Source organism: Tachyglossus aculeatus, chromosome 7, assembly GCF_015852505.1.
Source record: "Tachyglossus aculeatus isolate mTacAcu1 chromosome 7, mTacAcu1.pri, whole genome shotgun sequence".
In the NCBI taxonomy this organism is placed as follows: Eukaryota; Metazoa; Chordata; class Mammalia; order Monotremata; family Tachyglossidae; genus Tachyglossus; species Tachyglossus aculeatus.
Genome location: NC_052072.1, coordinates 8470628 through 8497835, shown reverse-complemented (window position 1 = coordinate 8497835; position 27208 = coordinate 8470628). Strand labels below are relative to the sequence as shown.

Below are 27208 nucleotides of genomic sequence, written 5' to 3'. Positions count from 1 at the left end.
GTATTTATTAAGCGCTTACTATATGCCAAGCACTATTCTAAGCACTGGGAGAGATAGAGAAGCAGCATGGCCCAGTGGAAAGAGCACGGGCTTTGGAGTCAGAGGACAAAGGTTCAAATTCTGGCTCCGCCAACTCATTCATTCATTCATTCAATCATATTTATTGAGTGCTTACTGTGTGCAGAGCACTGTACTAAGCGCTTGGGAAGTACAAGTTGGCAACATACAGAGACGGTCCCTACCCAACAGTGGGCTCACAGTCTAGAAGCCAATTGCCAGCTGTGTGACTCTGGGCAAGTCACTTAACTTCTCTGTGCTTCAGTTACCTCATCTGTAAAATGGGGATTAAGACTGTGAGCCCCATGTGAGACAACCTGATCACCTTGTAACCTCCACAGCGTTTAGGACAGTGCCTTGCACATAGTAAGCCCTTAATAGATGCTATCATTATTATTATTATTACAAGGTAATCAGGTTGTCCCACGTGAGGCCCAGAGAAGTTAAGAGACTTGCCCAAAGTCTTACAGTTGACAAGTGGCAGAACCAGGATTAGAACCCACGACCTCTGACTTCCAAAGCCGTGCTCTTTCCACTAAGCCACGCTGATTCTCCAACAATAACGATACTAATTGTGGCATTTGTTAAGCACTTACTATGTGCCGGGCACTCTACTAAGAACTGGGAGGGAATAAGCAAGCTGATAGGGTTGGACAGAGACCCTGCCCAACATCAGGCTCACAGCCTTAATCCCTATTTTACAGATAGGCAACTGAGGCACAGAGGAAATGAAATGACTTGCCCAAGGTCACAAAGCAGACAAGTGGCAAAGCTGGGATTAGAACCCAGGTCCTTCTCACTCCCAGGGCTGTAAATCCCCGTCAGTCAATCAGCCAATCGTATTTATTGAGCGCTTACTGTGTGCAGAGCACTGTACTAAGTGCTTGGGAAGTACAAGTCCTTCCTCTCTCCCTTCCTTCCTTCCTTTCTTTCTCCTACTCCAGTGCAGTGCGCAGTCCCCTGTCCCTCTCTCCATCCCCCCCATCTTACCTCCTTCCCTTCCCCACAGCACCTGTATATATGTATATATGTTTGTACATATTTATTACTCTTTATTTATTTATTTATTTATTTTACTTGTACATATCTATTCTATTTATTTTATTTTGTTACTATGTTTGGTTTTGTTCTCTGTCTCCCCCTTTTAGACTGTGAGCCCACTGTTGGGTAGGGACTGTCTCTATATGATGCCAATTTGTACTTCCCAAGCACTTAGTACAGTGCTCTGCACACAGTAAGCGCTCAATAAATACGAATGATGATGATGCTCAGCACACAGCACTCAAGAAATTCCACTGATTGATTCCATCACTTGGAACCAAGCCCATCACTGCCTCGCTGCTTTCCTCCTCTCACTGATCAAGGAAAAGAGAATCAAATTCCCAGGCCATATAACATAATCAATGCTGGAAGCAGCACGAAATTATGGATAGAACAAGGGGTAGGGAATCAGGAGGCCACGGGTTCCAATTCCGGCCCTGCCACGTGTCTGCTGTGTGACCTCGGATAAGTCACTTCACTTCTCTTAGAGAAGCAGCGTGGCTCAGTGGAAAGAGCACGGGCTTTGGAGTCAGAGGTCATGGGTTCGAATCCCGACTCCACCACGTGTCTGCTGTGTGACCTTGGGCAAGTCACTTAACTTCTCTGAGCCTCAGTTACCTCGTCTGTAAAATGGGGATTAAGACTGTGAGCCCCACGTGGGACAACTTGATCACCTTGTATCTCCCCAGCGCTTAGAACAGTGCTCTGCACATAGTAAGCGCTTAACAAATGCCATTATTATTATTATTATTATTCTCTGTGCCTCGGTTACTTTATCTGGAAAATGGGGATTGAGATTGTGAGCCCCACCTACTCACCCCCACAATTAGTACAGTACTTGGCACACACTAGGAGCTTAACAAATACCACCATCATCACTATTACTATTATTACCCTCAAAAGTATTAAGCAACTCATTTTGGTTATTGCTCACAATATAAACGACATTCACTTGCCCCTACTGCTGAAGTTCATTCATTCATTCCCTGGATCATTGCCACTGTCCGCCTCCTTTGCTCTTATGCTCGAGCTGCCGAACGCTGCTGGTGAAAGTCTAAACACCATGCCAACCTCGTTCACTTCAAGTTTATCCTTTCCTGCCTTAACTCAGCCCTCTCTTCTGCCAGACAAAACTATTTCTCCTCCCTTATTGACACCCATGCCCATCACCCCCGCCAGCTCTTCCATACATTCAACTCCCTTCTCAAGCCCCCCGTTCCTCCCCCTCCTCCTTCCCTCACCCCCAACGATCTGGCCTCCTACTTCATTACCAAAATTAAATCCATCAGGTCCGACCTCCCCAAAGTCACTTCTCCCCCTTCTCCAACCCCCCGGCTCTCAACACTCTCTGCTACTCTCCCATCCTTCCCAGCAGTGTCCTCAGTGGAGCTATCCTCCCTCCTCTCAAGTGCTACTCCGGCCACCTGTGCTTCTGACTCCATTCCCTCTCATCTCATGAAATCTCTCGCTCCATCCCTTCTCCCCTCCTTAACTTCCATCTTCAACCGCTCACTCTCCACTGGTTCCTTCCCCTCTGCCGTCACACATGCCCATGTCTCTCCCATCCTAAAAAACCCCTCTCTTGACCCCACCTCACCTTCTAGTTATCGCCCCATCTCCCTCCTACCATTCCTTTCCAAACTCCCTGAACGAGCCGTCTACATGCACTTCCTCAAATTCCTCAACACCAACTCTCTCCTCGACCCCCTCCAGTCTGGGTTCCATCCCCTACATTCCATGGAAACTGCCCTCTCAAAGGTCACCAATGACCTCCTGCTTGCCAAATCCAACGGCTCATACTCTGTCCTAATCCTCCTAGACCTCTCAGCTGCCTTTGACACTGTGGACCACCCCCTTCTCCTCAACACGCTATCCAACCTTGGCTTCACAGACTCTGTCCTCTCCTGGTTCTTCTCTTATCTCTCCGGTCGTTCATTCTCAGTCTCTTTTGCGGGCTCCTCCTCCCCTTCCCATCCCCTTACTGTGGGGGTTCCCCAAGGTTCAGTGCTTGGTCCCCTTCTGTTCTCGATCTACACGCACTCCCTTGGTGACCTCATTCGCTCCCACAGCTTCAACTATCATCTCTACGCTGATGACACCCAGATCTACATCTCCGCCCCTGCTCTCTCCCCCTCTCTCCAGGCTCGCATCTCCTCCTGCCTTCAGAACATCTCCATCTGGATGTCTGCCCGCCACCTAAAACTCAACATGTTCAAGACTGAACTCCTTGTCTTCCCTCCCAAACCCTGCCCTCTCCCTGACTTTCCCATCTCTGCTGATGGCACTACCATCCTTCCCGTCTCACGAGCCCGCAACCTTGGTGTCAACCTCAACTCCGCTCTCTCGTTCACCCCTCACATCCAAGCCGTCACCAAAACCTGCCGGTTTCAGCTCCGCAACATTGCCAAGATCCGCCCTTTCCTCTCCATCCATACCGCTACCCTGCTCATTCAAGCTCTCATCCTATCCTGTCTGGACTACTGCATCAGCCTTCTCTCTGATCTCCCATCCTCGTGTCTCTCCCCACTTCAATCCATACTTCATGCTGCTGCCCAGATTATCTTTGTCCAGAAGCGTTCTGGGCATGTTACTCCCCTCCTCAAAAATCTCCAGTGGCTACCAATCAATCTGCGCATCAGGCAGAAACTCCTCACCCTGGGCTTCAAGGCTGTCCATCCATCCATCCCCTCGCCCCCTCCTACCTCACCTCCCTTCTCTCCTTCTCCAGCCCAGCCCGCACCCTCCGCTCCTCCGCCGCTAATCTCCTCCCCGTACCTCGTTCTCACCTGTCCCGCCATCAACCCCCGGCCCACTTCCTCCCCCGGGCCTGGAATGCCCCCAGTCCCTCTGCCCATCCGCCAAGCTAGCTCTCTTCCTCCCTTCAAGGCCCTACTGAGAGCTCACCTCCTCCAGGAGGCCTTCCCAGACTAAGCCCCTTCCTTCCTCTCCCCCTTGTCCCCCTCTCCATCCCCCAATCGTGCCTCCTTCCCTTCCCCACAGCACCTGTATATATGTATATACGTTTGTACTTATTTATTACTCTATTTGTTTGTTTATTTATTTTACTTGTACATATCTATTGTATTTATTTTGTTTTGTTGGTATGTTTGGTTTTGTTCTCTGTCTCCCCCTTTTAGACTGTGAGCCCACTGTTCGGTAGGTACTGTCTCTAAATGTTGCTGACTTGTACTTCCCAAGCGCTTAGTACAGTGCTCTGCACACAGTAAGCGCTCACTAAATACGATTGATGATGATGATGATTCATTCATTCATTCGTATTTATTGAGCGTTTCCTGTGTGCAGAGCACTGTACTAAGCGCTTGGGAAGTACAAGTTGGCAAAATATAGAGACGGTCCCTACCCAACAGCAGGCTCACAGTCTACGAGTTCTTACCTGTGTCAATCCTGATGCTTTAAATAGCTCCTGAGGTGATCGGGTCCCATAAATATTTGGGGAGCGAAGAGACAAAAGTCGACTGTACACTTTATTTCTGACCTGTTACAAGATAAACATTTTACAATGACTATGTGATGGTTACAAATCCTAGCAGAGATATCTTGTTTTTTTATGCCGAGGAGCATCTTAAAAATAAGATGGTTTGAGTATAATCACCCTCCTGTAATTTGGTTAGGAAAATGTTTTCCCCACTGGCCTGTTTAGCCGTGTTCTGAGCTGAAAGATGAAAATCTACCTCTAACGACCACTAAATGTTGTTGCATAATGTACATTCTTGGCTGTGCTTATGGCTCCTAGCACTTCAAAAAACTCCCTTATTATAGTAGATCTACAGAAACCTCAGTGTTAAGCCTAAAAATGCTCAGTAAAATTAGATCTTTTACTAAAATGACTCATTTTCAGATTCGTATTTCACATTCACCTAAAATAAGCCATTTTCACATTTGGGTTACAGTGGATATGAGATATGGTACACTCAGCTGGCAAGTAAAATGAACATAATTCTGCTTATTTTAAGCTTTCTTCGGTTGCATAAAATCCCACTTCTATTGAAATGCATTATCCTTAAACTACCAAAAGTTTCCGATGGAAAACTTCTGTTCCTAGGCATGACCATGTAGTAGGAAGATCCTATTGTTTTCTATTTTTAACCAATTTTTGTTAGACTCATCAGGACTGAACTCTTCTGCTTCAAGTCCTCTGAGCTCAAGCTACAGAGTTACGGTGAACAAGATCAACCAAAAGGAAAAGAATCATACTTTTGGACCGGTGAATAACATCGCCTAATCTCTATGCTTTATCCTAGTCTTTCAAAAAGTGGCTTTTTTTCCTTTTAGAACAGTTTCATTACCTTTAACCTGGCTCGGAAGGGAGTAAGCTCTCTCTACTAAGTCTTGCTCTGGATGCAGAAATGAGCAACTCCCGAGACACTTTGAAGGAACACACTAAAAAAAACACACTAAAAACACACTAAAAAAAAGTCTTTTCGGACTTTCTCACCAGACCTCCGCTCGTTCCGTGAAAGGAAATACAAAAACCTTCTGCTCTAGGGATATCCTGCAGCATAACATGCCATCAAATCTTGGAAATAAGGCATCCTCCCAGCCCCCCGTCCAGAGTTATAGAAGTATCCCCCACTATGCCTATCCTTACCTCCTTTTTGAAATTGAGAAAGCAGTTAGACTGATCGATGAGGAAGATCTCCAGGGCGGACCTTCTCAGGTTGTATCGCCGCAGGTGGATCTCTCGGACTTGAGAGAGGGGCCATTTGAAATCAAACCCTATCCCTGCAAGCACAAAGATCTCCATGACTGAAGGGTCATAAGAAACGCAGAAAAAATAACCCCTGACCATTTTCTGGCGCCTTCCCGCTGAGGCATTAGCTCAGATTTCATGCTGGGTTGGAGAATGGCTTTTGCTGAAACCGGTCAGTCAATAATACTAATAATATGCAGGGCACTGCATTGTATTTATACATATTTTTTACATTTCTCTCCCCGGCATGTTCCTGGTGGGCAAGGAACCCCTCTTAGTTTGGTATCACTCAATCAATAAATGTTATCTATTAAGTGCTTACTGAGTACACAGCACTGTACTTAATGCTTTGATAATAATAATAATGATGGCATTTATTAAGTGCTTACTATGTCCAAAGCACTGTTCTAAGCACTGGGGAGGTTACAAGGTGATCAGGTTATTAATGTTATCTATTAAGTGCTTACTGAGTACACAGCACTGTACTAAATTCTTTGATAATAATAATAATAATAATAATAATAATAATGATGGCATTTATTAAGTGCTTACTATGTCCAAAGCACTGTTCTAAGCACTGGGGAGGTTACAAGGTGATCAGGTTGTCCCACTTGGAGCTGGCAGTCTTAATCCCCATTTTCCAGATGAGGTAACTGAGGCCCAGAGAAGTGAAGTGACTTGCCCAAAGTCACACAGCTGACAATTGGCAGAGCCGGGATTCAAACCCCATGACCTCTGACTCCAAAGCCCGGGCTCTTTCCACCGAGCCATGCTGCTTCTCTATGTTCTTGATAATAATAACAATAATAATAACAATAATAACACTTAATAATAATAATTTAATTAATTAATTTTAATTTAATTAATTTAATAATAATGGTACTTAGGGAAGCAGCGTGGCTCAGCAGAAAGAGCCCGGGCTTTGAAGTCAGAGGTCATCGGTTCAAATCTCGGCTCTGCCACTTGTCAGCTGTGTGACTTTGGGCAAGTCACTTCACTTCTCTGGGCCTCAGTTACCTCCTCTGTAAAATGGGGATTAAGACTGTGAGCCCCACGTGGGACAACCTGATCACCTTGGAAATTCCCCAGCGCTTAGAACAGTGCTTTGCACATAGTAAGTGCTTAATAAATGCCATCATTATTATTATTATTACTTATTACACGCTTACTATCATCATCAATCGTATTTATTGAGCACTTACTATGTGCAGAGCACTGTGCTAAGTGCTTGGGAAGTACAAATTGGCAACATATAGAGACAGTCCCTACCCAACAGTGGGCTCACAGTCTAAAAGATTTACTATGCTTACTATGTGCAAAGCACTGTTCTAAGCGCTGAGTACAACAGTATAAGTAGACCTGATCCCTGCCTTCAAAGACCCTACAATATAGCGTGGGAGACAGACGTCAGAATAAATAACAGCTAGAGGAAAAAACTGAGAATCCTCTAGACCGCAAACTCGACGAGGGCAGGGAACGTTGTCCACCAACCCTGTTGTGTTTACACTCCCAAGCGCTTAGTACAGTGTTCTGCACCCGGCAAGCGCTCAACAAATACCACCGATAAGGATGACGTTGATCAGGTCACGTTCAGAAGTGCTGTGAGAGTAGAGTGAGTACCTACAGACTTAGAGGGACTGTCTCTATATGTTGCCAACTTGTACTTCCCAAGTGCTTAGTACAGTGCTCTGCACATAGTAAGCGCTCAATAAATACGATTGATGATGATGAATAAGGCTTTCAAGCGGGAAGTAGAGTAACTGTCTGTCGGATACGAGGAGGGAGGGCATTTCGGACCAGAGGCAGGAGGGGGGCGAGAGGTCAGCGCCACTGATATCTCACGATAGATGAGACTGAGGCACAGAGAGAAGGTTGGCATCAGAGGAGCAAAGTGAGCGGGATGGGTTGTAGTAGGAGAGTAGTGAGGTGAGGTGAGGTGATTGAGTGAGTGCTCAATAAATACTACCACTACACATCTGGAAGAGCGCAACTTAGGTAGATAATCTCCCCCTTCTAGACTGTAAGCCCGTTGTTGGGTAGGGACCATCTCTATATGTTGCCAACTTGTACTTTCCAAGTGCTTAGTACACAGTAAGTGCTCAATAAATACGACTGAATGAATGAATAATAATAATAATGGCATTTGTTAAGCTCTTACTATGTACAAAGCACTGTTCTAAGCGCTGGGGGGGGGATACAAGGTGATCAGGTTGTCCCACGGGGGTTCACAGGCTTCATCCCCATTTTACAGATGAGGTAACGGAGGCTCAGAGAAGTGAAGTGACTTGTCCAAGGTCACACAGCAGCCGGCATTTGAACCCATGACCTCTGACTCCAAAGCCCGGGCTCTTTCCACTGAGCCACGCTGCTTCTCTGAATATGTACAAATGAAATAGATAAATAGAGTAATAAATCCGTACAAACATATATCCATATATACAGGTGCTGTGGGGAGGGGAAGGAGGTCAGGTGGGGGGTGGGGGGTGGGGAGGGGGAGGAGGGGGAGCACTGTTCATTCATTCATTCAATCGTATCATCATCATCATCAATCGTATTTATTGAGCGCTTACTATGTGCAGAGCACTGTACTAAGCGCTTGGGAAGTACAAACTGGCAACATATAGAGACAGTCCCTACCCAACAGTGGGCTCACAGTCTAAAAGGGGGAGACAGAGAACAAAACCAAACATACTAACAAAATAAAATAAATAGAATAGATATGTACAAGTAAAATATATAAATAAGTGATAAAGAAATTTTATAAATAAGTAAATAAATAAATAAATAAGTAAATCATATTTATTGAGCGCTGCTCTCAAGGGGCTTACGATCTAATTGGAAGAGACAGACACAGAGTAAGCTTGTGGGAGACAGAGGGGGAGACAGAGAACAAAACCAAACATACTAACAAAATAAAATAAATAGAATAGATATGTACAAGTAAAATAACTAAATAAATAATAAATAAATTTTATAAATAAATAAATAAATAAATCGTATTTATTGAGCGCTGCTCTCAAGGGCCTTACAATCTAATTGGAAGAGACAGACACAGAGTAATTTACAGATAAGAGGAAGATAAATGAAAAAATGATCTGGGCAGCACAGTGAAACATGGACAGGACACCGGAGAGGTTGGAAGCTTAAGATGGCTGAACGTCCTCCTTACAAGACAACCGAAAATATTCTGCAACTGCTCTTCACTTGTCTCTTACAAAGAAATGGAATCATTCTGAATACAAAGTTCAGAGTCTATTTTATATTTCTACTGACTCTCTCCGTTCAACCTTTTACATCATCAGGAAAGAACATACCTATACTGTAAATAAGACCTGGTTTGAAGATATCCATTTGGCTCCCTCATTTGGCCATTTTTTGGTTCGTTTGGTTTTTTTTAGAATTTATTCTAAAATCTTCTGTTTTCTATTACTTTCCTATTGTTCTCTTAAAATCAATCAGTCGCATTTATTGAGCGCTTCCTGTGTGCAGAGCACTGTACTAAGCGCTTGGGAAGTCCAAGTTGGCAACATACAGAGACAGTCCCTACCCAACAGCGGGCTCACAGTCTAAAAACACACTGCCCAAGCCTACCGAGCGACTGTAATTTCATTACTCCCGATCTATTGCACTGCTTTGGCCATTTCAGAGAAATGGCACGACTCGGAAAACAATCCATCTTCCTCAATCAACTCACCGTCTTCTTTTTCAATGCTGCTATCGTGGAAGTAGACGTGCCGAGTGGTGACTTCTAATCGGCCCGGGATCACGTCGATAACGGTGATGAGTTCGCAGTCTTCCGACAGCATCAGTTTTTCTTTCTGACTCTCTTCATCCTTCTCATCTCTGCCGAGAGAAAACTAATACTTTCACTCACTCCGACGGAAAGGGACGGAAAACCTCCTTGCCCAGGGAAATGGGAACACGGGACACCCACGAGTCGACGGAGGCCCACTAACCGGGGTGATGGGATCTGTTGTGGCCTTCTACAAGATGGCAGTCGGACTCCCTCCTGGTGGTCTCTAGTTTTGTGAGGAATATTTTCCCTTCTCCCCTTCCACTCAAAAATGCCTCCAATGACTACCCTCTCAGAGAAGCAGCATGGCACGGTGGAAAGAGCCCGGGCTTGGGAGTCGGGTCATGGGTTCAAATCACCGCTCCGCCACTTGACAGCTGGCTGACTTTGGGCAAGTGACTTAACTTCTCTGGGCCTCAGTTACCTCATATGGAAAATGGGGATTAAGATGGTGAGCCCCCTGTGGGACAGCCTGATCACCTTGTAACCTCCCCAGTGCTTAGAACAGTGTATTGCACATAGTAAGCGCTTAATAAATGCTATCGTTATTATTATTGTATCCCCCCCGTGCTTAGAACAGTGCTTTGCACATAGTAAGCGCTTAATAAATGCTATCATTATGATTGTATCCCCCCAGTGCTTAGAACAGTGCTTTGCACATAGTAAGCGCTTAATAAATGCTATCATTATTATTATTATTATTGTATCCCCCCCATGCTTAGAACAGTGCTTTGCACATAGTAAGCGCTTAATAAATGCTATCATTATTATTATTGTATCCCCCCCAGTGCTTAGAACAGTGCTTTGCACATAGCGCTTAATAAATGCTACCATTATTATTATTGTATCCCCCCCGTGCTTAGAACAGTGCTTTGCACATAGTAAGCGCTTAATAAATGCTACCATTATTATCATTGTATCCCCCCGCAGTGCTTAGAACAGTGCTTTGCACATAGTAAGCGCTTAATAAATGCTATCATTATTATTATTGTATCCCCCAGTGCTTAGAACAGTGCTTTGCACATAGTAAGTGCTTAATAAATGCTATCATTATTATTATTGTATCCCCCCAGTGCTTAGAACAGTGCTTTGCACATAGTAAGCGCTTAATAAATGCTATCATTATTATTACTGTATCCCCCCCAGTGCTTAGAACAGTGCTTTGCACATAGTAAGCGCTTAATAAAAGCTATCATTATTATTATTGTATCCCCCACAGTGCTTAGAACAGTGCTTTGCACATAGTAAGCGCTTAATAAATGCTATCATTATTATTATTGTATCCCCCAGTGCTTAGAACAGTGCTTTGCACATAGTAAGTGCTTAATAAATGCTATCATTATTATTATTGTATCCCCCCCAGTGCTTAGAACAGTGCTTTGCACATAGTAAGCGCTTAATAAATGCTATCATTATTATTATTGTATCCCCCCCAGTGCTTACAACAGTGCTTTGCACATAGTAAGTGCTTAATAAATGCTATCATTATTATTATTGTATCCCCCCAGTGCTTAGAACAGTGCTTTGCACATAGTAAGCGCTTAATAAATGCAGTAAGCGCTTAATAAGTGCTATCATTATTATTATTGTATCCCCCCAGTGCTTAGAACAGTGCTTTGCACATACTAAGTGCTTAATAAATGCTATCATTATTATTATTCTTGTGCCCCCCCAGTGCTTAGAACAGTGCTTTGCACATAGTAAGCGCTTAATAAATGCTATCATTATTATTACTATATCCCCCCCAGTGCTTAGAACAGTGCTTTGCACATAGTAAGTGCTTAATAAATGCTATCATTATTATTACTATATCCCCCCCAGTGCTTAGAACAGTGCTTTGCACATAGTAAGCGCTTAATAAATGCTATCATTATTATTATTGTATCCCCCCCAGTGCTTAGAACAGTGCTTTGCACATAGTAAGTGCTTAATAAATGCTATCATTATTATTATTGTATTCCCCCAGTGCTTAGAACAGTGCTTTGCACATAGTAAACGATTAATAAATGCTATCATTATTATTATTATTATTATTGTATCCCCCCCAAGTGCTTAGAACAGTGCTTCGCACATGGTAAGCGCTTAACAAATACTATTATTATTAATATTATTTCAGGCACGTGGATGCCCAGGCACCCTCTGGCCCTTGGCTGGTAGTGTCCAATTAGGGATGGGGCAGAGACCCAAAGTAAAAGGATATCCATTCTTTCTCTCTCTACCTTTCCTTCTGAGGAAGAAGGAAGGTTTTAGGAGGGAAGACAAGTTCGGTTTTGGCCATATAATAATAATGATGGCATTTATTAAGCGCTTACTATGTGCAAAGCACTGTTCTAAGCGCTGGGGCAGATACAAGGTAATCAAGCTGTCCCACGTGGGGCTCACAGACTTAATCCCCATTTTCCAGATGAGGGAACTGAGGCCCAGAGAAGTGAAGTGACTTGCCCAAAGTCACACAGCTGGCAAGTGGCGGAGCCGGCATTCGAACCCACGACCTCTGACCCCAAAGCCCGGGCTCTTTCCACTGAGCCACGCCGCTTCTCTAATGAGAAATGAGAATAGAGATACTAATCTCATATGAGATTTAAGGCCCAAGTAGACCACAGGCAGTCCACGGATCAAAAGGGAGGGAAAATGAGGATGTGGACATGTCATTCCCAAATCCATCAATCAATCAATCAATCGTATTTATTGAGCGCTTACTATGTGCAGAGCACTGGACTAAGCGCTTGGGAAGTACAAATTGGCAACACATAGAGACAGGCCCTACCCCACAGTGGGCTCACAGTCTAAAAGGGGGAGACGGAGAACAGAACCAAACATACCAACAAAATAAAACAAATAGGATAGAAATGTACAAGTAAAATAAATAAATAAATAAATAGATAGAGTAATAAATATGTACAACCATATATACATATATACAGGTGCTGTGGGGAAGGGAAGGAGGTAAGATGGGGGGAAGTGATTAAGCCGCGAATGGGGCCCAAATTCCCGGACGCGGCCCCCCTCCTTTAATCCCGGCAGCAACAGTCCCGATTCCAGAGTAAATGACCACCCGCCCCACGAGGTATCCAAACCCCTCTCTGACAATTCTCCGTACACGTTGGCTCTGGCTGTCATATCCTCTTCGGGAAGGTCTAATTGATCCTCTTCCACATCGTTGACCTTGACCTGTTTCACCACCTCCAGAAGCAGTGACTCGCTCGAGGGCTGGGACTGCGGGACTCCTTTTGGGACACAAAAACCCGATCAACTCGAAGCCAAATATCATTTGGATTCCATCACCCTGATGCCTGGGACTAACCTAGGACTGTCTGTGTCAATCACTCATATTTATTGAGTGCTTACAGTGTGCACAGCACTGTACTAAGTACTTGGGAGAGGACAATGCAGTGCTGAATGTTGGCCTGACTTGATTATCTTCCTCAAACCGTAAAGATTTCACTAATTTGGAAGAAAAGCATGTGTTGAGGTGAGCATAAGCATTGAAAAGGATGAATGTTCAAAGAAGGTCCTGGAGAGGCACAAAAGAAGTTTACTTGCTGATTTTAACCTCTCCCTGACAGGGAAGTCCGGAAATTTCGCCCCAGTCATCATCAATCGTATTTATTGAGCGCTTACTGTGTGCAGAGTAAGCACACAGTACTTAAGCGCTTAGTACAGTGCTCTGCACATAGTAAGCGCTCAATAAATACGATTGATGATTGATGATGATGCAGAGCACTGTACTAAGCGCTTGGCTTAGTCCTTGGGGGTTAGCAGCTGGATATCAATACTTGTTTTCCCTCCCTCTTAGACTTAGCCCCATGTGGGACAGGGACTCTATCTGACCCAATTATCTTCTATCCACCCCAGTACTTTGCATTCATTCAATCATATTTATTGAGTGCTTACTCTGTGCAGAGCACTGTACTAAGAGCTTGGGAAGTACAAGTCGGCAACAAATAGAGACGGTCCCTACCCAACAACAGGCCTTTGTATATTTTTAAGGTATGTGTTAAGCGCTTACTCTATGCAAGGCACTTTACTAACAACTGGGGTAGATACACGGTAATTAGGTTGGAAACAGTCCAAGTTATGTTGCCAACTTGTACTTCCCAAGCGCTCAGTACAGTGTTCAGCACACAGTAAGCGCTCAATACGACTGAATGAATGAATGTTTCACAGAGAGCTCATAGTCTTAATCCCCATTTTACAGATGAGATAACTGAGGCACAGAGAAATGAAGTGACTTGCCCAAGGTTACACGCAGCAGAGCCGAGATTAGAACCACTCAGGTCCTCTGGCTCCCGGGCCCATGCTCTTTCCACTGGGCCATGCTGCTTCTACAGTGCTTGGCATGGAGAAGAAGCTTAAGAAAAAGCGCTATTATTATCATTATTATTCTAAGCAAGGCTCCTCCAGTTTCTAAACTCTGTACGGGGCAGAGAAGGGCAGGTGCCCTTAGGTTCTAAGAGTTAACACTGCCTTCTGACCTCACTCCCTTTTTATTCTAATCCCTTATGGTTCCTGCACCTCTGTTCCCCTTCCTCCTGCCCATTTTACCTGGTCCTGCCTTCCAGATTTCCATACACCCTTCTCTAACTGAAACCCACGCCCATGCTCAGTGGAAAGAGCCCGGGCTTCGGAGACAGAAGTCATGGGTTCAAATCCCAGCTCCGCCAATTGTCAGCTGTGTGACTTGGGGCAAGTCACTTCACTTCTCTGGGCCTCAGCGACCTCATCTGTAAAATGGGGATGAAGACTGTGAGCCCCCCGTGGGACAACCTGATCATCATCATCATCAATCGTATTTATTGAGCGCTTACTGTGTGCAGAGCACTGTACTAAGCGCTTGGGAAGAACAAGCTGGCAACATATAGAGACAGTCCCTACCCAACAGTGGGATCAAACCTCCCCAGCGCTTAGAACAATATTATTATTATTATTATCATCATCCAGTTTACCCTCTTTGCTTTCTACAAGAATACAATGCATTCCCAATAAGCAAAACGTACAAAAAACTTGATGTATATGAAGGAGTATGGTGTAGATACACACCTGTATATATGTATCACCTGTATATATGTATATATGTTTGTACATATTTATTACTCTATTTATTTATTTATTTTACTTGTACATATCTATTCTATTTATTTTATTTTGTTAGTATGCTTGGTTTTGTTCTCCGTCTCCCCCTTTTAGACTGTGAGCCCACTGTTGGGTAGGGACTGTCTCTATATGTTGCCAACCTGGACTTCCCAAGCGCTTAGTACAGTGCTCTGAACACAGTAAGCGCTTAATAAATACGATTGATTGATTGATTGTAGAGAGTAGCATGGCCTCGTGGAATGAGCATTGGTCTCAGAGTCAGAGACCGGGGTTTTAATCCCAGCTCCATCATTTACTTTCTGTGTGGTATTGGGCAAATCACTTGAATTCTCCAGGCCTCATTTTTCTCATCTTTAAAATGCATGTTAGATTCATTCATTCGCATTTATTGAGCGCTTACTGTGTGCAGAGCACTGTACTAAGCGCTTGGGAAGTACAAGTTGGCAACATATAGACACGGTCCCTACCCAACAGTGGGCTCACAGTCTAGAAGGGGGAGACAGAGAACAAAACAAAACATATTAACAAAATAAAATAAATAGAATAAACATGTACAAATAAAATAAATGAATTAATAGAGTAATAAATCCCTACAAACATATATACATATATACAGGTGCTGTGGGGAGGGGAAGGAGGTAAGGCGGTGGGGGGGTGATGGGAATGTTAGATACTACTTCTTTCTACCTAGACGAAGAGCCCCACGTGGGACAGGAGCTCTGTCCGACCTGATTATAATAATAATAATGGCATTTATTAAGCGCTTACTATGTGCAGAGCACTGTTCTAAGCGCTGGGGAGGTTACAAGGTAATCAGGTTGTCCCACGTGGGGCTCACAGTCTTCATCCCCATTTTACAGATGAGGTAACTGAGGCACAGAGAAGTTAAGTGACTTGCCCAAAGTCACACAGCTGACAATTGGCAGAGCTGGGATTTGAACCCATGACCTCTGACTCCAAAGCCCGGGCTCTCTTCTGTTGAGCCACGCTGCTATCTGGTATCTGATTATCTGGTATCTATCCCAGCGCTTAGTACAGTGCTTTCTTTTATGGTATTTGTTAAGTGCTTACAATATGCCAAGCACTGTATTAAGCACTGGGATAGGTACAAGCTAATGAGGTTGGACCCCGTCCCTGTCTCCCATGAGGTTCGCAGTCTACCCCCATTTTACAGATGAGGTCACTGAGGCAAAGAGAAGTGAAGTGACTTGCCCAAAGTCACACAGCAGACAAGAGGCAGGGCCGAGATTAGAACCCAGGTCCTTCTGAATCCCAGGCCCATACTCTATCCACCAGTGGCCTACCCAGGAGGCCAAGCTGCTTCTCTTGGCATTTATTCATTCATTTATTCAATCGCATTTATTGAGCGCTTACTGGGTGCAGAGCACTGTACTAAGCGCTTGGGAACATCTAGAGACGGTCCCTACCCAACAACGGGCTCACAGTCTAGAAGGGGGAGACAGACAACAAAACAAAACATGCAGATGGGTGTCAAGTCGTCAGAACAAATAGAATTACAGCTAAATGCACATCATTAACAAAATAAATAGAATAGTAAATATGTAAAAGTAAAATAAATAGAGTAATAAATTTGTACAAGCATATATACAGCTGCTGTGGGGAGGGGAAGGAGGTAGGGCGGCATCTAGTAAGTGCTTAACAAGTATCATAATTACAATTATTATTAAAATGAAAGCCTATCCAGAGGATAAGAATCATTCCTTTTTCATTTAACTACAGACACCTCGGCAGGTGGTTTGTATGCTGGGTACTTCAGTGATCAATCAATCAATCGGACTGATTGAGCGCTTACTGTGTGCAGAGCACTGTACTAAGCGCTTGGGAAGTCCAAGTTGGCAACATATAGAGACAGTCCCTATGCAACACTGGGCTCACAGTCTAATAGGGGGAGACAGACAACAAAACAAAACATACTAACAAAATAGAATAAATAGAATAGATATGTACAAGCAAAATAAATAAATAAATAAATAGAGTAACAAATATGTACAAACATATATACATATATATAGGTGCTGTGGGGAAGGGAAGGAGGTAAGATGGGGGGGATGGAGGGGGGGACGAGGGGGAGAGGAAGGAAGGGGCTCAGTCTGGGAAGGCCTCCTGGAGGAGGTGAGCTCTCAGTAGGGCCTTGATCACTTCAGTGATCAATCAATCATTCGTATTGATTGAGCGCTTACTGTGTGCAGAGCACTGTACTAAGCGCTTGGGAAGTCCAAGCTGGCAACCTATAGAGACAGTCCCTACCCAACAGTGGGCTCACAGTCTAAAAGGATATCCTTTAGTGTTGCACTATGTAGTGATAAAACTATTATATACGAAAGGATGCTAATAATTACTCATTTCAAAGTGTGAAAATCCACATTACCATGTGATTTCACGGTGGCTTTGGAACTCACCTAGATTGTCTCTCAGATCGCTGGCCTCTTGGTGAGTGTTGAAGTTGTAATTCTGCACCAGTTTTAACCTCATGCGGGAATAGTTTTCCACATTGGCAAGTTTCCAGTGAATAGGATTCTGTTTCCTAAAGGCAATCAGGATATCCACGTGAAATCCACTTCATGGGCCGACAAACCCCGAACTTCAGTGAGCTAATGACTTTGTGTTCACAAACAGAGCTCCAGGGAGAAACCATAGATCTCTTCATATATAATAGTCACTTAATTCACAAAGCTCGAGTGAGATCTGCCTTAAACTGTTTCTAAGCCTTGCCAAATAAACGTCAACTTGGAAAATAATCGTGCGAACGCCACTACGCGGCATCCTGACCGAAGGTCGTGGCGACCGTGGAAAATAGGTCAGAAATGGGTGTGGGAGGAGTTGGGGAGAGGAAATTTACAGGGAAAGAACTGAGATGCCATGGCTCTGCTTCTTCCCTGGAAAAGGGATTGGGAAATTTGGAGAAGGAAGCAGCCATCCAGCATCCCTTGCTACGGCTAGCCTCTCCTGCTTTGCCTGACTCCCTAAGTACTCCGCGTCTTGAAGAATGACTGAAAATAAAGAGATGAACCGCTATAGAAAAATTCATTGTGATCCAAGTAATAATAGTAATAATAATAATGGCATTTATTAAGCGCTTCCTCTGTGCAAAGCACTGTTCTAAGCGCTGGGGGGTTTACAAGGTGATCAAGTTGTCCCACGGAGAGCTCACGGTCTTCATCCCCATTTTACAGATGAGGGAACTGTAGGCGCAGAGAATCAATCAATCAATCGTATTTATTGAGCGCTTACTGTGTGCAGAGCACTGTACTAAGCGCTTGGGAAGTACAAGTTGGCAACATATAGAGACGGTCCCTACTCAACAGCGGGCTCGCAGTCTAGATTGCTCATGGAAGCTCTGCCACGCGTGTGATATGGGAGAAGGGGGGTGAGCGCTAGAGAAGCAGCGTGGCTCAGCGGAAAAGAGCCCAGGCTTTGGAGTCAGAGGTCGTGGGTTCAAATCCCAGCTCTGCCGCTTGGCAGCTGTGTGACTTTGGGCAAGTCACTTCACTTCTCTGGTCCTCAGTTCCCTCATCTGTAAAATGGGGATTAAAGACTGTGAGCCCCCCGTGGGACAATCTAATCACCTTGTAATCTCCCCAGTGCTTAGAACAGTGCTTGGCACATAGTAAGCGCTTAATAAACGCCATTATTATTATTATTATTATTATTATTATTATTATTATTATGATCTTACCTTTCAGCCCAGGGGCCCTGATCGCACGTCAGATAGAGCTGGGCTGCCTTCCATTGCCTCAGAGTAGCTACGCGTTGGCTGCTCAGTTGTTTAAGCATGCTGTTGTACCGCAAGTTTTCCTGGCGCGCTTTCCGGGTAAATGGCTCCACAAAACATTCCTGAAAGAATTACTGACGATTAATCATTTCCAAAGACCCATTTCCAGGCTCCCAGCGGTCCGTGACATCGTGTTATTGAACCGAGGTCAATGGGCTTACTGTATTCAGCTGGGACAGCACGGAGAAAGACAGGACGATTCAGAAGACGGCTACATTTTTTGCTTTTGTTGGACGGTATTACTCTATTTATTTTACTTGTACATATCTATTCTATTTATTTTATTTTGTTAATATGTTTGGTTTTGTTCTCTGTCTCCCCCTTCTAGACTGTGAGCCCACTGTCGGGTAGGGACCGTCTCTATATGTTGCCATCTTGTACTTCCCAAGTGCTTAGTTCAGTGCTCTGCACACAGTCAGCGCTCAATAAATATGATTGATTGATTGATTGATTGATTAGGCACTTAGTATGCATCAAACACTGTTCTAGGGCTGGGGCAGATACAAGTTAATCAGATCAGACAGAGGCCCAGTTCCGACTGGGGTTCAGAGTCTAAGTAGGAGGGAGACAAGTATTGGGTTTTTTTTATGGCATTTATTAAGCGCTTACTATGTGCAAAGCACTGTTCTAAGCGCTGGGGAGGTTACAAGATGATCAGGTTGTCCCACAGGGGGCTCACAGTCTTCATCCCCATTTTACAGATGAGGGAACTGAGGCAGAGAGAAGTGAAGTGTCTTGCCCAAAGTCACACAGCTGACATTTGGCAGAGCCGGGATTTGAACCCATGACCTCTGACTCCAAAGCCCGGGCTCTTCTCCAGTAGGCCACACTACTTTTCTATTGGGACCCAGAGGAGGCTGCAGCCATTTGGAACTTAATAATAATAATAATAATAATGGGATTTTTAAGTGCTTACTATGTGCAAAGCACTGTTCTAAGCACTGGGGAGGTTGCGAGGTGATCAGGCTGTCCCACGGGGGGCTCACAGTTTTAATCCCCATTTTACAGATGAGGGAACAGAGGCCCAGAGAAGTGAAGTGACTGGCCCAAAGTCACACAGCTGACAACTGGCGGAGGCGGGATTAGAACCCATGACCTCTGACTCCAAAGCCCGGGCTCTTTCCACTGAGCCACGCTAAAGACTATGGCCGGAAGCCCTGAGATACCTCTGGACTGACCTCTCTAAGCACTGCGACCTAGGGCAGGTTACTTAACTTCTCTATGCCTCAGTTTCCCGCTTGTAAAATGGGAATTACCGGTCTTCTCCCACTCCCCTTTATATTGTGAGGGACCGCATGTGAACTAGAAGCAGCGTGGCTTACTAGAAAGAGCCCGGGCTTGGGAGTCAGAGGTCGTGGGTTCTAATCCTGGCTCCACCATTTGTCCAGCTGTATGACTTTGGGCAAGTCACTTCACTTCTCTGTGCCTCAGTTACCTCATCTGTAAAATGGGGATTAAGACTATGAGCTCCACATGGGACAAGCTAATTACCTTGCATCTACCCCAGCATTTAGAAGAGTGCTTGGCACACAGTAAGCACTTAACAAATACCATCATCATCATCATCATCATTATTATTATTAACAACTAATTGCATTCTATCTACTCCAACACTTGGAGAAGCAGCGTGGCTCAGCGGAAAGAGCCCGGGCTTGGGAGTCAGAGGTCATGGGTTCAAATCCTGTCTCCGCCACTTGTCAGCTATGTGACTTTGGGCAAGTCACTTCACTTCTCTGGGCCTCAGTTACCTCATCTGTAAAATGGGGATTATGACTGTGAGTCCCCCATGGGACAAACTGATCACCTTGTATCCCCCCAGTGCTGAGAACAGTGCTTCGCACATAGTAAGTGCTTAACAAATACCATTATTATTATTATTATTATTATTACAATTATTATTATGATTATTATTAGGAAACATCTTGCTTTTCTTGTATTCTCTCAAGAATGTAGTACTTTATACTCAGTATGTCTGATTGACAACTGTGCTATAAACATATTTTCAGTGAAAGACGGTAAATCCTCCTTGGAGAAAGTCTTCAGGAAAAAAAAACAATCACACCAAAAAATGAACTTTTAAAAAAACTGATTTTGCCTAATAGCCAAGATCATATTATACTTTTGTGGACTCATCCATCAGGGACAATAACGATAAGGAAGAAGAACTTTTCAAAACTATGTAGTAAAACATATCAGACAGATAATTGCTCTCCCCCACTTCAAAGCCTTACTGAAGGCACATCTCCTCCAAGAAGCCTTCCCTACGCCTTCCTCTACTCTTTTTCCACTCCCTTCCACATTGCCCTGACTTGCTCCCTTCATTCATTCTCCCTCCTGTCCCCACAGCACAGGTGTATAGATGTAATTGATTTATTTTTATATATTAATGTCTTTTGTGGACTCATCCATCAGGGACAATAATGACAAGGAAGAAGCACTTTTTAAAAATATGCAGTAAAACATAGTATAGCAGACAGATAATTGCTCTCCCCCACTTCAAAGCCTTACTGAAGGCACATCTCCTCCAAGAAGCCTTCCCTATGCCTTCCTCTACTCTTTTTCCACTCCCTTCCGCATTGCCCTGACTCGCTCCCTTCATTCATTCTCCCTCCTGTCCCCACAGCACAGGTGTATAGATATAATTGATTTATTTTTATATATTAATGTCTTTTGTGGACTCATCCATCAGGGACAATAATGACAAGGAAGAAGCACTTTTCAAAAATATGCAGTAAAACATAGTATAGCAGATAGATAATTGCTCTCTCCCACTTCAAAGCCTTACTGAAGGCACATCTCCTCCAAGAAGCCTTCCCTACGCCTTCCTCTACTTTTTCCACTCCCTTCCGCATTGCCGACTTGCTCCCTTCATTCATTCTCCCTCCTGTCCCCACAGCACAGGTGTATAGATATAATTGATTTATTTTTATATATTAATGTCTTTTGTGGACTCATCCATCAGGGACACTAACGATAAGGAAGAAACACTTTTCAAAAATATGCAGTAAAACATAGCATAGCAGACAGATAATTGCTCTCCCCCACTTCAAAGCCTTACTGAAGGAACATCTCCTCCAAGAAGCCTTCCCTAATCCCTCCTCTACTCTTCTTCCACTCCCTTCCACATTGCCCGGACTTGCTCCCTTCATTCATGTCCCCACAGCACATGTGTATAGATATAATTGATTTATTTTTATATATTAATGTCTGTCCCCCCCTCTAGACTGTGAGCTCCTTGTGGGCAGGGAATGTGTCTGTTTGCTGTTGCATTATACTCTCCTAAGCGCTTAGTATATTACTTTGCCCGCAGTAAGCGCTCAATAAGTACAACTGAAAGAATGAAAAAACACCTTTCAGCTACTAAGTAGTACCCAAAAGTTTCCACTGTACGTGAAATATGTTTCTCACTACATTTCTCAGAAGAGCTAGGTCTACGGGGCTGTAACCAGATTAATTATGTAACCAAAATAGTCTACAGAGAAGTCAATTCTGGGTACCTAAAAACTGCGCTGCAATTACACTCTGCTGTCTAGAGTTCTGACTTGTACACTAACGATTAAATCCTCGTGAATATCTGCAGCACTGAATAAGATCCGAAAGGTTTTTACCTGAAATTTCAGTTTGCTTTCTCCTCCTTCTCTGTCTCGCTTGTGCATATTTACCATTAAAGCTTCATAACAGTCTTTCCAATAGCGTGCCATATTCTCCTGTCCATCACTGAAGGTGCTGGCTTCAAACTGCTTCATGTACGGAACAATCTGAAATGACAGAATAACCCCCAAACCTCAAAAATCCTAAAACCAGGAATGCTAGCCCGGCCGAAGAGGACGCCTCCAGGAGCCAATGCTTACGTATTTCTCGATGTAAACTTGCCATTCGCTTGATCTGCAGTATTCCTGGAAGTCCTCAAAAAATGAGGGGCTACCGTTGGTGAGAGGTAGGGAGGGCAGGTGAAGGTACATGAAGAGCAGCTCGTGAATTTTCGACACTAGGGTCCGGACCAGGGGGATCAGGAAAGAGTAGATTTCTGTCTGTTCCTTGATGGATCGCCTCAGGATGTGTTCCAGCTTCCCCAACAGGTAGCAGGCCTCGGACTGGTTCTCGATCACTTTGGTCTGCAGAAGGGTGTTGAGCTTGGCTGACGCCATGGCACAAACCTGGAGGGAAAAATTATTCCATGAGCAAGAGCTGATGAGGCAAGAGAAGCAGCGAGGCCTAGTGGATAGAGAGCTCCCCTCCTCCAGGAGGCCTTCCCACACTGAGCCCCCTTTTTCCTCTCCTCCTCCCCATCCCCCCGGCCCTACCTCCTTCCGCTCCCCACAGCGCTTGTATATATTTGTACAGATTTATTACTCTATATATTCTACTTGTACATATTTACTATTCTGTTTATTTCGTTAATGATGTGGCAACTAGCTATAATGCTATTTGTTCTGACGATTCTGACACCTCTCTACGTGTTTTGTTTTGTTGTCTGTCTCCCCCTTCTAGACTGTGAGCCCGTTGTTGGGTAGGGATCATCTCTATATGCTGCCGACTTGTACTTCCCAACTGTTCAGTACAGTGCTCTGTACACAGTAAGCGCTCAATAAATCTGACTGACTGAATCAATAAATTTGACTGACTCTCCCCCTCCTCCCACTCCCCATCCCCCCACACCTTACCTCCTTCCCCTCCCCACAGCACCTGTATATATGTATATATGTTTGTACGGATTTATTACTCTATTTATTTTACTTGTACATATTAATTCTACTTATTTTATTTTGTTAATATGTTTTGTTTTGTTGTCTGTCTCCCCCTTCTAGACTGTGAGCCCGCTGTTGGGTAGGGACTGTCTCTGTATGTTGCCAACTTGGACTTCCCAAGCGCTTAGTACAGTGCTCTGCACACAGTAAGCGCTCAATAAATACGACCGATTGATTGAATGAATGAATGAATAGAGCACCAGTCTGGGAGTCAGAAGGAAATGCGTTCTAATCCTGGCTTGGCCACTTGTGTCTGCTGTGTGACCTTGGGCAAGTCACTTCACTTCTCTGGGCCTCAGTTACCTCATCTGAAAAATGGGGATTAAGACTGGGAGCCCCATGTGGGACAGGGACTGTGTTCGACTTCATCATCATCAATCGTATTTATTGAGCGCTTACTATGTGCAAAGCACTGTACTAAGCGCTTGGGAAGTACAAATTGGCAACATATAGAGACAGTCCCTACCCAACAGTGGGCTCACAGTCTAAAAGGGGGAGACAGAGAACAAAACCAAACATACTAACAAAATAAAATAAATAGAATAGATATGTACAAACAAAATAAATAAATAAATATTTATTAGCTTGATTAGCTTGTATCTACCCCAGCGCTTCGGACAGGGCCTGACACACAGTAAGCGCTTTACAGACAGCATCATTATCACCATCATCATCAAGAGATAAACACAGACTGAGAATGACTCCCGGCATCAGCTTTAATTTGTTCTTCAAATGGAGGGCTACAGGAGTAAGATGCTCAACGTCTCTCTTAGTCCCACGTGGGTCAGGGACTGTGTCCAAACTGCTTAAATTACTTCCACTCCAGAGCTTAGCAGGGTGCTTGGCATATAGTAACTGCTTAACAAATATCACAAGGATTGATATTAAAGGCTCTATCCAGCCAGCTGGTACTATTTGGCCTACTGGGAGTGGGAGCTGCGATCAAAAGACTGAAATCAACCAAATCCTTGTCAAACCCAACGGTCTCTACTTCGTCCTAATCCTCCTCCATCTCTCAATTGCCTTCGACATTATGGACCTTCCCCTTTTCCTGGGATCCTTACCCAACCTTGGCTTCACCGATACTGTCCTCTCATGGTCTTCCTCCTATCTCTCTGGCCGCTGCCTCCCACCTTCTGACTGTGGGAATTCCTCAAGGTTCAGTTGTGCGTCCCCCCCACCCTTCTCTTCTCCATTTACACTCATTCCCTTGGAGAACTTAATCACTACCATGGCTTCAACTACCATTTCTAGGCGGATAATTCCCAAATCTACATCTCCTCTGCAGTCTCATATTTCCTCCTGCCTTCAGGATATCTCTACTTGGATGTCCCGCTGACATTTCAAACCTAAAATGTCCAACAGAACTCATATTCTCACCCAAAACTTGTCCTCCCCCTGACTTTCCCATCACTGTAGACAGCACCAGAATTCCTGTCTCACAAGCCCATAACCTTGCCATGCCATTATCCTAGACTCATCTCTCTCATTCTACCCACATATTCAACCTCTCAAAAAATCCTATCAGTTCCCTACCTTCACGATATTGCTAAACTCCACCTGTTCCTCTCCATCCAAACTACTACTATGTTAATCCAAGCCCTTATTCTATCCCACCTTGACTGACCTCCCCATCTTCTGTCTCTCCCCACTTCCAGTCCACACTTTACTGCTGCTTGGATAATTATTCACTTAGAACATCCTTGATAGGCCTTCAAAAAGCTCAGCATTCAAGAAAACTGGTCTTTCCTTGTGAGGTGGTGGCTCCTTTAAAGTAAGCATGTAGCTCTGATGCAGCATACAGCAAAACATTTCCTGCTTTGAGCTGTGGTTCTGAGTTGACATGAGCCCATTTAGTTCCCTACACAGCCATGCAGTTCTTAAAGAAAAAATGATCAGCAGGTTGAATCTGGGAGTCTTACCAAAGCACCAGTTGCAAGAAGAAATGCAATGGATAGTAACTGGCTGGTAGAGGTGGATTTAACACATGGAAAATTTCCCCACTAATAATACTGATACAAATAATAACAGTATTTACTAAGTGCCAAGCAGCTTACAAAGAGCTGGGGTCGATATAAGATAATCAGGACAGACATAGCCCCTCTCCCATCTGAGGCTTGTAGTCTATTATTCTGCAATTTCTGATTGCTTAGGTATCACAGGTGGAAAAGATGACCCAGCCACAGGAAATGGAAAATGAGGCCTTGGTTCTTTGAGTGAAAATCCAAAAAAAATCTTTAAAAACAAGACCTTGGTTTCAGAGGAATATGATACAATCCACTGGAAGTCATTTCATTTTAATCAACCGATCAATGGTATTTATTGAGCACTTACTGTATGCAGAGCACTGTACTAAGAGCTTGGCACAGTAGAATATAATATGTCCCCTGACCAAAGCAGCTTACAGTCTTTAGGGATGAGCTGACAGTCTTAGAATTCATTGTCAGGAAACTACTAACCTGCAAATTATCCTTCTCAATGAATCCAAGAAGCAGTTGGATTTGGACCTGAGACAATTTCACCCACTCTGGGCTCTCAGAATACCAGGCTGCCAAACTGTCAAACAGTGGCATCATTTCTTCTAAAAGCTGTTACACAAGAGTGAGAGAAACAAAGGCAGCATTTCATTTCAAAAACCAACATGTCCTTCCCCCCAAAGTTTACACAGTCACAAGTCAGAAATCGTCAGTGCGTTTTTATGACAAGAAGATCCACAAAATGAATCTGATTATTGGTTAGGTCAGCTCCACACATCCTATTTCCTTCATCTCTGTTGAAGATCAAATTTTTATTAACAATGAAAAACGCACAACATCCCCCCCGCCCCCCCAGGTTTATTCCTGCCTATGTATTAAGTCATGTCAAGGTGGCAATTTCCATACCTTTTCACTCCACAGGCTTGTGTTGACAAGTCCTTCGGCCTGGAGAAAATCCTGTACGATGAGCAGAAGTCGATACGCATTTTCGGCGTTTGCGGCGCTGACTTTGGTCTCCCTGTTTTCGGAGACGGCCCACTCCAACATCTTCTCTAGCAAGCTGATTGGGAATATACAGATGCCCTTTAGCTTTCCCGTTACCAGTCCAGAGAATGAGTTGGATTTGAACATTTAATTCCTTGAAGGCTTTTGATGTTAAATTGGAATCCCAGGGTAGCTTGAACAAAAACCATCTTATTTCCCCTTGCACATTTGTAAAACAATCACAGAAATGGATGGTTTTCGGGCCCCTATGGGCTTTTCATTCATTCATTCATTCAATCGTATTTATTGAGCGCTTACTGTGTGCAGAGCACTTTACTGAGCGCTTGGGAAGTACAAGTCGATAACAAATAGAGACAGTCCCTACGCAACAACAAGCTCACAGTCTAGACAGCCAACAAAACAAAACAAAACATGCAGACAGGCTTTGAAAATTAGTCCCCAGGGAGCTGAATAGCTCTGTTGGGTGGTACTATGTTAGACCACCATAATCTTACGCAGAAGGTCACGGCTTCAGAAAGCCAGGACACAATATTTTCTTGACACACAGCTGCTCCTACAGCTCATTTGCGGGAGGCTGAGGCTGCTTTGAGAGGCTCCATCCATGTCTGTTGGCCTAGGAGCTTGGAGTACAAGTTTGAAGCTGTCACTTGTCAGCATTTATGGTCCCTGAGGTAAGGGAATGTTCTCATTCATTCATCCAATCGTATTTATTGAGCGCTTACTGTGTGCAGAGCACTGTACTAAGCGCTTGGGAAGTACAAGTTGGCAGTTCTCACGTAAATGTGGAAATGCTTCAAAGGAGCCAAAGGCCCCAGGACTTAAAGCAGCAGGGCTATTCCCTTACTCTACTCAAAGTGTCTTGGATTTATTTATTTCCTCCCAGTAGACTGTAATTTCTTTGATGGAAGAGGCCCCGTTTTTTGCTTCTATTGTACTGTATTATTACTATTGTCATTATCATATGATTCAAAGTAATAATAGTAATAATAA

General features: G+C 44.1%; 1 protein-coding gene across 1 annotated transcript in view; it reads right to left on the bottom strand.

Annotated features, from left to right (window-relative positions):
• NBEAL1 (neurobeachin like 1) overlaps positions 1-27208 on the bottom strand; it is a 209359-nt gene that overhangs the window by 43421 nt on the left and 138730 nt on the right. Inside the window, exons 30-39 of the mRNA XM_038748824.1 lie at positions 26120-26273; positions 25697-25825; positions 22341-22646; positions 22098-22247; positions 18394-18551; positions 17117-17241; positions 12703-12829; positions 9504-9652; positions 5708-5841; positions 4493-4594 (exon numbers count right to left, since the gene is read on the bottom strand). Coding sequence (XP_038604752.1) covers positions 4493-4594; positions 5708-5841; positions 9504-9652; positions 12703-12829; positions 17117-17241; positions 18394-18551; positions 22098-22247; positions 22341-22646; positions 25697-25825; positions 26120-26273 — 1534 coding nt within the window. The remainder of the gene's footprint in view (positions 1-4492; positions 4595-5707; positions 5842-9503; positions 9653-12702; positions 12830-17116; positions 17242-18393; positions 18552-22097; positions 22248-22340; positions 22647-25696; positions 25826-26119; positions 26274-27208) is intronic.